Source organism: Pelodiscus sinensis, chromosome 16 (genome assembly GCF_052426305.1).
Source record: "Pelodiscus sinensis isolate ZL-2025 chromosome 16, ASM5242630v1, whole genome shotgun sequence".
NCBI lineage: Eukaryota > Metazoa > Chordata > Testudines > Trionychidae > Pelodiscus > Pelodiscus sinensis.
The window spans coordinates 21,670,769-21,686,883 of record NC_143067.1 but is presented as its reverse complement, the minus strand read 5'-3'; the positions used below and the strand labels follow the sequence as shown (position 1 = coordinate 21,686,883).

The window sequence follows — 16,115 nt, the reverse complement described above, 5'->3', positions numbered from 1 at the left end:
TGTGTGCGCAACAGGATCCGTTCCGCAGCCTTCCTCCTCGACCCTTCCCAGCGGGCTGAGCACAGGGCCCCCCGACAGCGAGCCCCGCCTGGGCTAGAGGGCGGCGACCCCTAGAAGGCGCCGGGTCAGCCACTCCCCGGGCGCCTCGGCGCCTCCGCTCCACTGCAGCAGAAAGGTGCGCGGCCGCCGCCGCTGCGGCCGGGGGAGAGTCCCCAGGCTGCCGACGCGGTTGGACGGAGCCGCGCTGTATGGGAGGAGCTTGGGCTTTAATGCACCATAAGGCTCTAGCAGCCAGCAGCCGCCGCGCGAGCTCCCCTTCAGCCGCTTCCTGCAGCGCCGCCTCTCCTTGAGCCTGCGGCTGCCGCCAGTGGGGCGACCCCCGCGGTGCCTGCTCAGCCCGCCGCTAGCTCTGCCCCCGCTAGGGAGACACCCACCAGGGCCGCAGCTCTGCAAGGTCCCTGCCTCCCCCCCCCCCCAAAAAAAAGAAAAAAAAAGCCCTCCCGGAGCCGCGGACACCATTTTGTGGCTAGCGGCCGCCTGGCTGGGCGAGCCGGGGGCTGCATGCGGAAGGGAGCTCGCCGGCGCCAGGGGAACCTGTTGGGCACCGCCACAGCAGCGCTCGCCGCCCAGCCCAGCTGCGGCACTTCGCGCTGAAGCGGGGGCTTGCGGCAGCCTCGCTGGAATTGGCCCAGCAGCAGCAGCAGCCCTGAGAGGAGGCGGTAATTTGGACCTAGTGCTGCAAACTGCACCAGCCCCCGGGGGGGGGGGGTGCAGCAGCATCCCGGGTTTTGCACCGTGTGCATCGCCATCCCTGGGCGGAGGAGAGCTGGACCTTTGCGGCAGCGGGAGACTGAGGCGAAAGCTTGCTGGGGCGGGTTTCTCCCCTCAGAGGGTCGGACCATGCTGGGCTCAAGGCAACTCCCCTTCCCTCCTCTGCGCTGAGCCTGGCCGCGTCGGGGAGATGATGGATACTTGCCTGCCTGTTCTCACTTCTCACAAAAGTAAGGCTGCTGTAAATGGAGGAGGACATTGATACCCGCAAGATAAACAACAGTTTCCTGCGCGATCACAGCTATGCAACAGAAGGTAAGTGCCTGCCGAGGAGCCCACCGTGCGGAAAGCCGCTGGGGGCTCGCTTGCCTCTGCGGGGCTCAACTTGGATCAAGGGCATAGCCGGCTGCAGAACGGCTCCTGCATCTAAAAATAGCAGGCGTGGGTGTAGCAGAGCCTGTCGCCATGGCTCGGAAAGGGCTAGAAGGTGTTGCCGGGGTGGCAGCGGATTGCCACTGTGGGAGCGAGGCGGCCTTGGGCATTGAGCAGCAGGTGGAGCAGGGCAGCGCATCCCTTAGGGAAAGGCCAGAGGGGCCTGTGGGTGTGGGGGGGAGGGCTGAAGCTATGCTTTATCCTTTGAGTCACATCGAGGGTGGTGATCCTCACTGGGATTCGGCTCCGCTCACATCTTTCTGTGTCAGCCTCGCCTACCCACTCCCAGATGTCACCAGCCTCCCTCAAACCATTTTTTTTGCCTTTATGGTGCCATATTACAAAATGAAATTTAACTCATGGTTGCCTCAGGGCAGGGCATCAGTTCCTGCCCATTCATTCCTCTTCAGTATTATATTACACATCCAGAGGACAGGAAAAAGCCCCAAGCATGCGAAGCCCCAAAATATTGCTGATGTGTGACGAATAAATCTGGTGTCAAACGGCAGGGGCTGACAGCAGCCAGTCAGGTTCCGATGCACGCATTCAGAATGCAATGGGTACCCATTTACTTATTAATTCTGCAGCAGTGGATTCTGCTGAATCAACAGTGAGCGGAAGTGGAGTGGGTTTAAAGTGTTCAAACATCTGGGATTTGTCTGGAAGGGAAACAGAAGGGAGAAGTGCTTTCTTTATTCTCTGTCCTTCAGTTAACCCATTAAAGAGGTTAGACAACACTGTGCCTGGTAGATTTTCACTATTAAGGGTGCAGTTCTACCTCCCACTGAAACCAATGGGAGGTTTTGGTGTGCAAGGAATGCAGGATTGGACCCCAGCCTTGCAGATGAATAATGGAAGAACCATCACTACAGTATTGAGAGGAAGCTAGCTGAAATCAGGGGCATTTTTCCAGGCTTTAAAATCCTACCCACTGCTCATGCAGTGGGTGAGAATGAATAATGTATTTGTAGTAAACTGTCCTGCTAATATCATGCTGTCTTATTAATAGTTTTTGGCCTTTTTTACATTGAGAGCATTTGGAAAATATCAGGAGTCTCAATGCCTTGCATGCAAGGCAAATAACTACACTGGCCATCCTTATTTTAGAAACAGGGAAACTGAGGCAATGATGTAAATTGATTTGCTCTCTGTTGTAAAAGCCATAGCTGAATTAGAGAACAGGAAGTTCTGAGATCTAATATGTGACACAGATCCCCACACCAACCCTGTCACCAGAAAAAACAATATCTGTTTGGCTTTTAATTTGAAAATGAAAATTGTATTACTTTGCCCTTTGACTTTATTCCTGTCTGTCTTTTGGGAGGCAACATGGCCTGAAGGAATGAATGTGGAATTGGAAGTCAGATGATTCAGGGCACTGATCCTGACCATTGGGTGACTTTGGCAAATCACTGCAGCCTCATGCCTCAGTTTCCCCTTCTGTCAAATGGGGATAATGCATAACTCTCTGTTTTGCCAGAGTGTTATGACAGCTAATTAGCATTTTATCCGTTAACAGTGTTATTTAAATATGAATTATTTGTAATTACTATTGTGATAATTGGAGAGCTTGTGGAATATCAAGTAGACATTAAATTACAATTTGAGGCCATCATGCATTATATTCTGACAATATTGTTGGTATCTTGAAAGAATTTGAACATTACATTTTTTTAACTTTTAATTTTGGGAAGTTCAATATATAATATAAATGAAAATATTTAGGGTTATATTTCCACAATAATTATGTTCCTCTTGATACTTATTTCCTGTAGGATTTCCACATTAAGTATAGTCTGACTAGCCTTTTGCAAAAAGGTGGATTGGCTGTATATAATTCTGCCAAAAACAATGCATACAGTACCTCATCCCCAGCTAAACATTTCAGGTTTGGCCCCTGGTGCATTTGCATGTGGCTTTCCTATTCTAGTATGGTGGGGGAGGGTGATATCACATGACCTTGTAAAGTTAAAGAAACAGAATGCAAGATGTAATGCACATTTCACACTGCATTGTGCCACACAGAGGCAGCCTCCATCAATGGGTAATTCCCAAAAGGATGGATAGGAGAAGCACCTACTTGCCATTGCAGGTTTTCAGGCATCAGAAATATTAGTAATCTCAAAAGTCTTGTGCTTCCCCATTCAAACTGCAGCCATTGTTCAAAAAGGAGAAAAAAAATGAATCCTCTTGTTAATCTGAAACCTTACAAGGAACCCCTAAAACAAAAAATCCCTTCAACCAGGAGTCCAGATTAGATTCTTTCCTGGTTCATTCTCCTGAGGTGCAATTGGCCATACACAGAGAAAATCAAATATATGCACAGAGAAGGGGACTTTTGATTTGGATGTGTCCGTGTGCCATTAGATGGGAAAATGAATTGTTCAAAGACCTGGGACACCTAGTGATCCATGGATTAAAACACTGATTATGTGCAAGTTAGTGCTATTGTGGACAGGTCATTTTTCACTAGTATAAAATAAAATTAGGAAAAAAGACACCTCTGTTCAATTAATCTTTCAGTTGTTCTGAACACCATTCCTTTCACTCATGTTTATATGCAACACTTCTAAATGGAACCAAAGTACTGTACACACACTATGGACTACATTTATTTCTGAATATCTGCCAGCAAACCCAGGACTCTGAACCTTAGTGTTGGAAAGTTTTTGCTAAGGTGAGGGCCAAAAGGGGGCAGCCCCCAGTATAGTCTGGACATGGATAGCAGAGGTTAAAACATCCAAAAAGTAATGCAGTGAGGATTTTTGGGAGGCATCCTGTCTTGGTGTATGGGGAGAGCAGTGCTGCAAATGTCTCCCTGTAGGGGGCAGCTGTTACAGCTGACATATTAGTGCCATTTGACTCCCATTGTAACCTGCTCAAAACTCAGTTTCTCTGCTGTGAAGGATGACTGGCTGAATTGAACCTGCCGTGATTTAAACTTCCTAATGCTAGGAAGTCTGTGTATTTCAAACCTGATGCTTTAAACTCTAAAGCAGCATTTCTCAAATGGGAGTCGCAAGGGTCCCTTAGGGGGTCTGAGAGTCATGTCTGGCTCCAGGGATGTCTGTGAATCACCTCTGGCGCTGCCAACCCTGCTAATCAACTCCTCTGCTTCCCTCCCAGTGCCTCCTGCATAACTGGTAAGAGAGGCAAGGATAGAGTCTTGTGGGAAGGGGTGGAGTTTTTTAACTGTTTAAATTTAATTGTAATAAAAATAAAGAATAGTTCCTTACCCAGACGTATTTATAGATCTCTGCTTAATAATAGTAACAATGAAATAAATAATAGTGCGACAAATGTAAATAAACGTAATTAGGCTTGAGAGTCTGTGGAAAAAGTTTAAATCAGAACATGAGTCCTTGGGTTGCTAAAGTTTGAGGACTGCTACCTTAAATCTTTTTTCCAATTGTTGCATGGCAAATTCCCCTGAAGAATTCCAGCAAGAACAGCTCAATGCAACAAACTACAGAACCATAGTGCTTCTTTCCTTAAAAATGAAATTGAGGAATCTTCCTTAATTATACCCCTGGTCATCTAATCAATAACTTACTAGCTCAGAATAAAATATCTCCATTGCTGGACTTTGAGAAGTGCATGAAAATATTTCATAGCTGTATATAAGCTAGGCATTTCTTTTGCACATAGCATGCTTTGATGGACTTTTAATTCCTCTTGAAATATTTCTATTAGAAAAAGGCTCAGTGTGCTGTGAAATGCTGTAACTGGTTAGTGCATGATGTGAGTAGAAAAAAATCATAGAAAAGTAGCAGCTGTCTAAAAATATTTAATTGATAACATTTCTTCTGTTAAAAATCCTTACAAGGCCTTTGTGGTATATTAATACTTGCTTTTGAAGTGAGGTTGCCCACAGTATGTTTAAGGGAAGAAGTAAATGGCATTATGTAATTTGAGTTAGTGAAGTGTTGTTGCTACTTAAATTGGTTTGAGATTTTTATGCAAATGCAGGATAAATATGGTATTTCAAATGCATTCACTTGAGCAGTGCACAGACCTACCAGCAATGGAGGGAAAAATCAGTGCTATTAGAACTCTGCTTTACAGTTGTCAAGAATTATTAAGCTATTGAATGTAATAAACAGCATCTGTATAAATTACTGACAAGTGTTATGAAATTCACCAGAACAAGGCAATGATGAAAAAATGTGTATTAAATTTCATTGCGGAGGAATTGCCATTCCATTATGGGTCACTTTATGACCAAGAAATGATATAAAATTTTCACAGAATGGGAAGTATTCCATATAATGCCCCAGAAATACTTTTTTTCTTTGTTGCATAAATCAACTTTTTTGTGAACAGCAATTTTAAAAATGCAGAATAATTGCTTGAAAATTGGAAAGCTTAAGAACCTTTATTCTGAGTGAAATGGAGCCTGTTTTTGCTTCAGATAGGTTCCTTAGCTTGAACCAAAAGGCAAATCCATTATATGTTTGTCTTCAGATTTCAATGTGACTATTTTGCATAGCCCTGGTATTTACCCCGCACTTATCTGAAACCCTGTAGGTGGCTTGTAGGACAGAAAAGTACTGATGGAGGGCGAGGGTGCGTGTGAATAATATTAAGCTTCCAGTGACGAATGAGAAGCACTGGGTTCATGATGGACTGCTTGTATTCTGCAATTTCTAGTGCAAAGGGAACTGCAGCTATTAGCACTTAAATCTAGTAAAACTATATGCCAAATAATCACTCAGCAGTGCTTCACCCTGATTTCCAATGATCTTTCACTTGTGTAATAGTGCAGAGCTGAGTAGAGAACTACCCGGGGATTGACCAGAGCCCCCAGTGCATACTGTTCCTGTCAAGAAACTTATGGGTGTGGGTTAAGGCTAACTGAAACCTGGATCGACAAAGAATTTACCTGTTCAAACCTCTCAGACTTCCCAATCCAATTTCCTCCTCTTACAGAGCCTTCTTACTCATTTCCAGCCCCTTCCTCTCTATGCAAACTTACTTCTCTGAGCCCCATCTTTTCCTCCTCAGCCCCATGTGCTACTTCTACATTTACTGAATAAGGTTCCTTCCTTGTTTGGCCAGAGGTCAGAAAAGAACTTGTCAGCCATGTGCAGGCTGACTGCTACACTTTCTTGCCCACAATCTCCCATTTCCTCACCCCATCTAGGCCATAAGACATGTACTTTGATGGACTTGCGCAGGGGAGAGAGTCGCCTTAGTCACTTTGCAGTTACTGAATCCTCCCCTGAGGCTGCTGGGATTGAGCATGTAATGTAGCTATTGCGATTTGGGGTCAGGAGGCAGCCAGGTTGTTAGAGAAGCCTGCAATGAGGAGAGAATCATTGCGGGGGAACAATTGGGCTGGATGAGGATGTCTGCAGAGCAAGAGAGGGCTTAATGATCCACTGCATTGATTGAGCATGTAATGATTCTTTGTAAGAGCAAGTTGTGAGATTTCAGATCCATGATAGAAGAGTTAAATGACATCCCATGGGCGATCTTGCTTGGATTACTTCTGTTTGTTACGTATATGAAAGATTTGGGAAGGACAGCTAGTGGGCAAGGGACATCGGATGCAAGACTGTCTTTACAGTTTGGGGATACAGTTCTAAATTCTCCTCCCTCCGACTTCCATGAGAGATCCAACTGAGTTAAGGTGTAATGAACAAGGACCTAAGGCTATGACCCGTTTGGGTTTGAAACCAATGTGGACTGGATATTAGACCTATTATGCAAGCAACCAGGAAGACATCTATGTCTGGAAGACCACGATTCTATGTGACTATAAGTGCCAGGAAATCCCATCTCTTCTATTTTTCTAAACACCTGGAAACAGCCCTCACTTTGGTTGCTCCCCAGATTTTGCATCTCAAATCAGATTCTTGCAGTTCTTACCAACATGATTGCTCCTGCAGTAGTTACCTGGTCTTGAGTGGGTCAAAGGGTAACTCCTGTGTGGAGTTGTAATACCACTGAAGTAATTAGGCTCAGATCCTCAAAGACACTTAAGCTTCCAAATTCCATTGCAGTCTGTGGAAATGGGGCCTTAGAGCCATGATTGGCAACCTGCGGCCCACGGGCCGCATGTGGTTCATGAGGGTTCTGTGTGTGGCCCTCAAAACATTTTGCTTACTGTTTCCCATGCACAGGGTTGCTCGATTCTGCTGGTTTCTGTCCGCATAGCTTTTTTTATTTTCTACTGGCATGCACTAAAATGACACGCACGTAAAGCAAGGCCACGTGACGTGGAGTGTGTGCTGACTGCACACAATATCGACGGTGAGAGCCATGCACTCCCTCTGCATCTAATCCAAGTGCTTCTATGGTTCAATCAGCAGACCCCACAAATTATAGGTACGCAAGTGGAGTTAGGATAGGGTACTTTTGCTGGGAGACTCTTGGATATGATGATCTTGTGGTCCACTAAGATGAAGGCCCACTCACCAGCCTAGGGTGCCCAGTGCTGCCTTAGAGACTAGCCCTTTTCCTGGGAAGGGAACTACAGTGAGCCTATCAATAGGCAAATAAGGACTTTACTGAAACAAGCACTAGGTGGCTCCCTGACAGAAAGCTAGGCTGCATATTTTTGAAAAGCTCAGGACACACTAAGTGTAGGTTCCCAGGCATTAATTCTGTCTGCCCTAGGCATCAAGCAGAAACACAAGTGTGGTTCGTTAGTAACCTTCATGCACAGAAACTGATCAGAAAAGGCACTTGGAAACTGATCAGAAAAAGGCACTTGGAATTTTCCCATCACTTTCTCTCTCTTCCCCCTTTTACTATTACTACTACTTGGCAGACTGACTGTGTGATGTACAGAACATTTTTTTTTTTTGGTGGATGGAATTGGAATCATGTAATGATTCCCTTTGCATTTATTCTGGGGCAAATCAGGTGTAACACCATTTGACTTCTGTGGCGGTACATTGGTGTGAAAAGAAACTGAGGCCTCAGGGCATCTAGGATTCCAGGGGGAAATTCTAAGGAGGAAAATAGTCCCTGAGCTGTTTAGTCCATCAAGATTAAGCCTTAAGCCGTGGCGCCGGACCGAAATGTGGTCAGTGTGAGACAGTCAGCACTTCTTAGTTAGCCTTGTCTGCAGAGCCTAAGTAGCCAGCACTTCCCACAATGCCCCGGTGCTCCCAGCACCTCCTTTCTGGGGGCTAGGAGACCCTCTGTACCGGTCTGTTCTAGCCAGCCTGTCCACTTCCGTTTTTCAGTGCTCACCGTGCCTGGGAGATGCCTCACCATTGTGGAGCGTGTTCCCAGTGGAGGCCATGTTCAAAGGACCCTGGGCCATGTGTTGAGCCCCATGTAAACCCAAACCGCATTGCAGGCCGCAAATAAATGGGCCTCAGCCCCGCTCTCAATCATGCTTGCCCTCTTCTCTGTCTATACTATTACTGTGGGTCAGTCATATCTGCGCTACGTTCTAGTTCTGAAGTAACTTTTAGAACATGTCATTCTCCCTCCCATTCCCAAAAAAATGAAGATTAATCTGACCTTTACAAAGAACATATAACTAGACGCCGTCTCACCAGTACTTCAGCAAAGCTATAAGATATCTTGGAGCTGTCATATGCATAAATTGTCTGACATGTATTGCAAAGGGCAGGTTTAGTTTCTTTTATTATCTTCTGCACTTGGGTGAGGGGGAGGGATTCATAGGCTTTCATTGCAATTAAAGACAGAACATTTCTGTTGCTAATTTCCTCATATAACAGGATCCAAGATCATTGGCCCATATGCTTCATCCTTCTCACCCTCCCCCCCCCAACATCCTCCTCCTTCCAATTGCCCAGCAACCACATTGGTCTTTGATTCATTTGTGTTGTGTTGTATCTAATGCTGCTGGCAGGCATTCCAGGACATTCTGCAGAGTGCAAATTAATGCATTTTCCCTACACTGACAGAATTTTTAAAAAGATTAGTCTACTTACCAGGGCTGGTTTTTGCTGTGCTGGGAACCTAAAAGCTTTTTACTTTCAGCATCAGCCAGAGAGCACTCATATCAAGTTATGACAGCAACTTAAAAAAAACCCCTATCTATAGTCACCTTCTTAGAAGCATGAAAAAGCATCTTCTCTTCCTTTTTCTCGTGCGCTGTATTAAAGATGAGTGCTGTCCAATATCTTCCCATGGAATGGTCGATATCATTGCTCGATGGGGCGGGTAATTAACCTGGGAACCTCATTAAAGTTGTTATAACCTATAGATATTTTTGAACATGAAACTAAATAATTTCCTATTGTGGGCTCTCCTTTTCCTTTTCCTTTTCCTTTTCCTTTTCCTTTTCCTTTTCCTTTTCCTTTTCCTTTTCCTTTTCCTTTTCCTTTTCCTTTTCCTTTTCCTTTTCCTTTTCTTTCTCCCCTGACTCTCTCCACTCTTATGGGGTCTCAGGGAATCTCAGTCTGGACTCTGTCTAATCTAGGGATCACTGAAATGAGACCCTTAGAAATCAGCCATTGTGGTCTATTGCGTCAAAGCTGGCCTGGAGAGGGATACAGGCAGTTCCCGGATTATGTACAAGATAGGGACTGTAGGTTTGTTCTTAAATTGAATCTGTATGTAAGTCGGAACTGGCGTCCAGATTCAGCCGCTGCTGAAACTGACCAGCAGCTGACTACAGGAAGCCCGAGGCAGAGTTGCTCTGCCCTGGGCTTCCTGGAATCAGCCGCTGATCAGTTTCAGCAGTGGCTGAATCTGGACACCAGTTCTGACTTACATACAGATTCAACTTAAGAACCCCAGGCGTCCTCAAGTCAGCTGCTGCTGAAACTGATCAGCGGCTGATTCCAGGAAGCCCGGGGCAGAGCAACTCTGCCTCGGGCTTCCTGTAGTCAGCGCTGGTCAGTTTCAGCAATGGCTGACTTGAGGACGCCTGGGGCAGAGCAGCTGGGGTGCTGCCGGGTTGCTCCAGTAGCGCCGCTCCTCGGTGCTACTGGACCAACCCAGCAGCACCCCAGCTGCTCTGCCCCAGGCGTCCTGATTCAGCCGCTGCTGAAACTGACCAGCAGCGGCTGAATCAGGACGCCTGAGTCAGAGCAGCTGGGGTGCTGCCGGGTTCGTCCAGTAGCGCCCAGAGCAGCACTGCGGGACCAACCGGCAGCGCCCCAGCTGCTCCACCACAGGCGTCCGGAGAAAAGCCTGGTCTGCTGGGGGGCGTACTAGCTGCGCCTCTCCCCCCCCGAGCAGACCAGGGAGAGGCGGGCGGTGGACCGAGACGCACCGCGGTCCCGCTGCCCGCATGCTCCGTGGCTTTGCTCCCCGTTTCCCTGGTCTGCTGGTCTTCAGCACCGTGGCTGTCCCACTGCTGGCGTCCTCAGAGGCTTTGTTCCGTGTCTTGCTGGTCTGCTGAAGACCAGCAGACCAGCGAGACGCGCAGCAAAGCCGCGGAGCACGCGGGCAGCTGGACAGCCCAGATGCACTGCGGCTGTCCCGCTGCCGACGTCCTCAGAGGCTTTGCTCCCCGTTTCCCTGGTCTGCTGGTCTCCAGGGAGACGCGGAGCAAAGTTGACCAGCGCTGATTCCAGGAAGCCCGAGGCAGCGTTGCTCTGCCCCGGGCTTCCTGGAATCAGCCGCTGATCAGTTTCAGCAGCAGGCCTGTGGTTCTTAAGTTGAATCTGTATGTAAGTCGGAACTGGCGTCCAGATTCAGCCTGTTGAAACTGATCAGCGGCTGATTCCAGGAAGCCCGGGGCAGAGCAACTCTGCCTCGGGCTTCCTGTAGTCAGCTTCTGGTCAGTTTCAGCAGCGGCTGAATCTGGACGCCAGTTCCGACTTACATACATATTCAACTTAAGAACAAACCTACAGTCCCTATCTTGTACGTAACCCGGGGACTGCCTGTATTATGTGCTGGATTTCTGTAGAGGAAACATTTTGAAGGAGCTGTAAGTCCTGTGATTGAAAGGGTTTGTTTTCTTTGACCAGCTGTAATCACTCAGCTCTGCAAGGAATGGGAAAGGCCAGTGCAGATGCACAGTGTTGCTTCAGTTTTAACTAGTTCTTGAAATCTAGAATCAAATTATTAGTCATGTTGCACAGTGCGAGCTAGAAATAACCAATGTAAGTGTGGGAAGGAGAGATGTCATATGAGGACCTCCTTATTAGGCTTGTGTATTACAGCAGAGAGTAAGGATGAACCAAGATTGGTGCTCGATTGTGCTAGGTGCTGTACAAACACAGAATAGTAGACAGTCTTTGCCTCAAAAAGCTTACAATCTAAGTACAAGAAGACCAATACAAGCAGAGTGAACCATGTAATGGTGGCAGATGTTAAGTTAGTTCTAAACGTTTTCATGCAGGCTTTATTTATATAATATATACATCTTACAAAATATTTGTTTTTTAATTACCTTATGCATTATTAGGATTTATATTTTTATGTAGGCATTATGTTTCCCCCTTTTCCCTGTTGAGGAAATGTCAGCCTGCTAGCTGAACAGTAGTGCTAAAAGGGAGTTCATGATTTTTAAAATGTTTTAATATTAGTTTGGTGCTGATGCAAAGATGTTAGCCTGATTGATGTGAAGATTGAGTCCTCTCTTTATCCCCTACTGCCACTCTAGAGCAACACTTTGACTCCCCTGCATAATATGCAGTTAGCATTTGTCATTGGAGTACCAGCATTACTTGTTACAAGCATTCAAAACTGATGTTAGGCCCCCAAAATAAGGAGACTAACTAAACTCATGATTTTTTTTTAATGCATTTTGGATTCTCTTTATATGCTGTCTGGTTTTTGAGTCCTTCTGGATTCCCAGGGTTTTTACTCCTATCACAGAAATTGACTTTGTTTTGTGTGGTGGATTTACAAAAAGATATTTAGGTAACTAATGATATACAGTAGATAGGCACCTTAATGGATTTTGCAAGACTACCTAAGCAGGTAAAGCACCTAACTCCCATTGAAAGATCACACAATTATCTCTTATAAATCAGGTTGGTTTCTGTAATGGAATCATGAGTCCTGAAGGTGGAGCTTTATGAAGAGCAGCAGGTATTGCAAGACTTGCAGTAAAATCATGAGTATTGGCGCTCAGCACCTGAAACACACCCATGACCTTCCTGGTAATTGACTTGTTGTATTAATATGTTGTAGAGAATTCATATGCAGCCTTTTAATTTGTTTTGAATCTGTTTCTCCACTTACTGCGGATCACTAAGAGCACTGTTAGGGCATGTCTACACTAGGAAATTATTTTGAAATAACTAAATTTGAAATAACTCCTGAAATAGTGTGTCCCCACTATGAGGGAGCCTTGAAATTAGTCCAAGGCTGGCTCCATTATTGTGGACACACTACCTCACCTTAGGCTACAGCAGCATTATTTTGGAATAACTAACATTATTCTGAAATAACATAATCCGCATCTACACACTAGCAGTTATTTCGACATAATGTCAAAATAATGTTGACCTGGAGAACTGCTTGCTCTGACTCCTGTAACCCTCGTTGTATGAGGAGTAAGGGAAGTCGGGTGAAAAGTGCCCTCTCTCAAAATAACTGCTGTATAGACAGCACCGTAGAGTTCCAAGGAAGCACTAGGGAGTAATTTCTTCAAATTGCTCTGGGAAGTAGTTATTTTGAAATAGCAGCAGCAGAGTGTCCTCACTAACGCGATTTCAAAATAACTATTTTGAAATCAGCTTTCCTCAGGGAATAACGCTTAGTACAGATTTCAAAATAACAGGCTTGGTAGTGTGGATGCTCCACTTATTATTTCAGAATAAAGGGGGGTTATTTTTAAACAATTCCCTAGTATAGACCAGGGCTTAGATAACATACGCAGACACTACTTTATTAATACTGTGCTACTAATGGTGTGCTAAAGAAGATGTTTTGGGTAGAAAACTAACAAAAAATAAACCTGAGATGTTATTGGGATTTCAACTTTGCAGTATTTGCCTTGATTGTCCCCTCACCCTCCTGCACAATCATATAACACAGTTATTATCTTATGTTCTTCTATAGGCCTTTTAAATAGGCAAACAAATTACTGTGACTTTCCTACATTTGAATCATCCCACTCTGTAATTCTGTGAACAACATTAAAATGTTAATGGAGAGATAAAGACTCATCTCCCTCATGTCTATTTTGTCATTTAAAATAACTTTAAATGTTAAAAGCTCATAGATTTATATGTGCCTGGCCTGCTCAACAAAAAGAAAATAAATCAAGTACCATAGAGCACATTTATATTTTATTGCTGCTATGTTATCTCTAAGCAAGGTGGGTGTGTTAACCCCATGATGTCTCTCTCAAATGGGATTTTAAATCTTGTGGAATTTTGTGAATGTGCCCAGTGGGCTGTGATCTTGAAACTCATTTTAATGCAGGAATATTGAAGTGAGACTTGTTTGTCTAGGAGACCAGCAGTAACAGAAATCCCAATAAGTTAGAGGTATGATCCTTGGTGTTTGCACAAGCTAAAAAACCTACTCAGAAAATGTGGGAATCTTAAAGGTATTTGTTTTGTCTTTGTCATCAGCGAATCCAATCATGCATGTGGCTTATAATTATAGATTTTTGATCTTGTTCTAAGTTTTTGAAGGCCATTTTAAAAATGGAGGGAAATTACCAGTCTTTTGTCAACAATTTTTTGTAATTAATATAAACAAAAGTACAGAAGTTCTTTATATACTAGCACTGTGTTACTGGACTCTATCAGAGTGCAAATGGTTGCATAAATATATTACAACTAATTTTCAATGAATGACACAAGAAGAGTGATTGCATAGTCTTATTACTTTGGACAAAATTCTGCTTTTGAGATCAGATCATAGTGGATCTTGTTTGATACGTGGACCTTTCTGCACAAGACTTACTACTTAAAAATATTGAAACACAATGGTAACATAGCTCTCAGCCAACATTTACTACCAGAGGATCCAATCCTGCAAAGCTGTGAATGTTCTCAACTTCACCTATATTATCATTTTTAGTACTAAGTGTACCATTAAAGTCAGTGGGAGTTTGGGACATTTTGCACCCTATGTACTTGGACTCTTGTATCATGCTGTAGTGGGGCCAACATGCTGCCGCGGCGTCCTCTTCATGCTAGTCACTCTAGGAATATCCTCAGTTTATGGATGCACAACCTTTTGGCTGGTGTCTTGCCTGTCATCTGTGTTTTCACTTTCCAGCATGTGTCTATGGTCCTGTGTCCCTCCCTGGACCATGATGTCCTCTTCAGAACACTGCCCTTTGGCAGTGTCCACTACTCTGTTCTTGCCCCACTTCTGAGGGTTATCAGCAGTCCTCAGTTCTTAAACCTGCCACCATGGCCAACTGCAACCCCGAAGTCTAGTCCTTTGCCTTAGGTGCGAGCTGCAGTCTGTATAGCTAATAGGCTGTGCTCCAGAGTGGCAAAGGGCAGTACAGGGGTGGGGCCCAGGCCTACTCACTACTTTGGGTCCTGACCCAGGGACCTTATGGTGGTAGATTTGTCTAGGCCTCCTTTTCTCCCTGACACTCACAGTGTTCCCTGGGCCACTTTCCCATGACTGCTGCACCTTCTGGGCCCTTGTATCAAGGCCTGTAGCCTGGAGCCTTTCACTCTGGCTTTGTCTACAGTGCAAGTTTTTTTGGCAGAAAATATGCTAATGAGGGACTCATTAGCATTAGATGCGACATCCTTAGCATATTTTCTGCTGTTTCTTTTTGAGCAAGGGGTTTTTGCGCAAACAGCAGCTGTGTAGGTGCTTCCGTTTTGCGCAAAAACCTCAGAGAGGCATAAGGATCTTGTGCAAAAAGGGGGTTTTGCACAAAAAGGAAACGTTCATACTGTTGGTTGCGCAAAAACCCTTGCGCAAAAAGAAAAGGCAGAAAATATGCTAATGAAGTTGTGACTTGGGCTGAGTTCCTCATTAGCATATTTTCTGCTGAAAAAACCTCACAGGGTAGACATAGCTGCTGTTTCCCCAAGCCTGCCCACCACTGTTCCATCCAAGGTGCTGCTTCCTGGGGACTGGTACTTTGCCCTCTCTGGTCAGGACCCAACTGTCCTCTGCTCTACTGAACAGCTCCTTATATCAAGGCTGCCCCAGCAATCAGAGCTTTGGCTCTCAACAAGCTTCTCTGTCATTGGCTGGGTTTGCACAGAATGTGTCTGGCCTGCTTTTAACCACTTCCTTTCCAGGATGGGTCCGCCCTCCCCCCCCCCCCCCCCCTACACACGCCTTTCATTTTTAAAATAGTACTATGCATTGAATCAGTGATAAAGCTTGCCCCAAAAGTGATGGCATGATGTAACTCTTGGCAACAGTGCACTAAACTTTAAACAATCTCTATACCTGCCTCTTAATTTGGATGTGTCATTCCACAGTTTGAGGAGTAATAAAAAGTTAAATGTCAAAGCTGCCATCCTGAAGTAAATAGTGCAGTTCCATCATTCTGAGGCATGACAGTTTTGACTTGCCTTTGTTTTGCAAGAGCTCTCTCTCTCTCTCTCAAATATATCTATATAACCCCATTCCACTCCTCATGTCTTAGCAACCGATGAGTTTGGCCATTTTGTACTAACAATGTTTCAGTAGCAAACAACTAAGGAGCAGCATAGCAGTAGACATGAAAAATTGTTCTCACTGGAACTCTGGGTAAATACTACTGAGAAAAAGGGGGAAATGGCATAAGAGCACAAAGGAGATGGTTCATGTATCTTGCTTTGTTCTTAAGCAGTGATGAAAGTAGCTGAATCCTCAGACGGATAGGAGCCAGATGGAATTTCCCATGTCTTGAGAGAGCAATAATTTAACACCTGGCACCCAACCATTAAACTCACTTAAACACAATGCTAAACACTAACTGCTTGTACTTGAGTTGTGATGACATAGCTGGTAAATAAACCTGTATGTAAGAAGACATGGTGTACATCTCTGCGGCTGACATTTAACTACCTGAGCACTGAGAAGTCTACACCCAGCCTCCATGC

The 16,115-nt window shown here is 45.0% G+C and overlaps 1 protein-coding gene across 2 annotated transcripts in view; it reads left to right on the top strand.

Annotated features, from left to right (window-relative positions):
• PPP2R2B (protein phosphatase 2 regulatory subunit Bbeta) overlaps positions 1 to 16,115 on the top strand; it is a 306,610-nt gene that overhangs the window by 99,686 nt on the left and 190,809 nt on the right. The window contains exon 1 of one of the 2 annotated variants that reach the window (XM_006128563.3): positions 159 to 1,086. The exons of the other annotated variant lie outside the window; for it this stretch is intronic. Within the exon in view, the coding sequence (XP_006128625.1) occupies positions 1,017 to 1,086 (70 nt within the window). The 5' untranslated portion in view covers positions 159 to 1,016. Of the gene's footprint in view, positions 1 to 158; positions 1,087 to 16,115 lie in introns of those variants that run through there. 2 annotated transcript variants of the gene reach the window in all.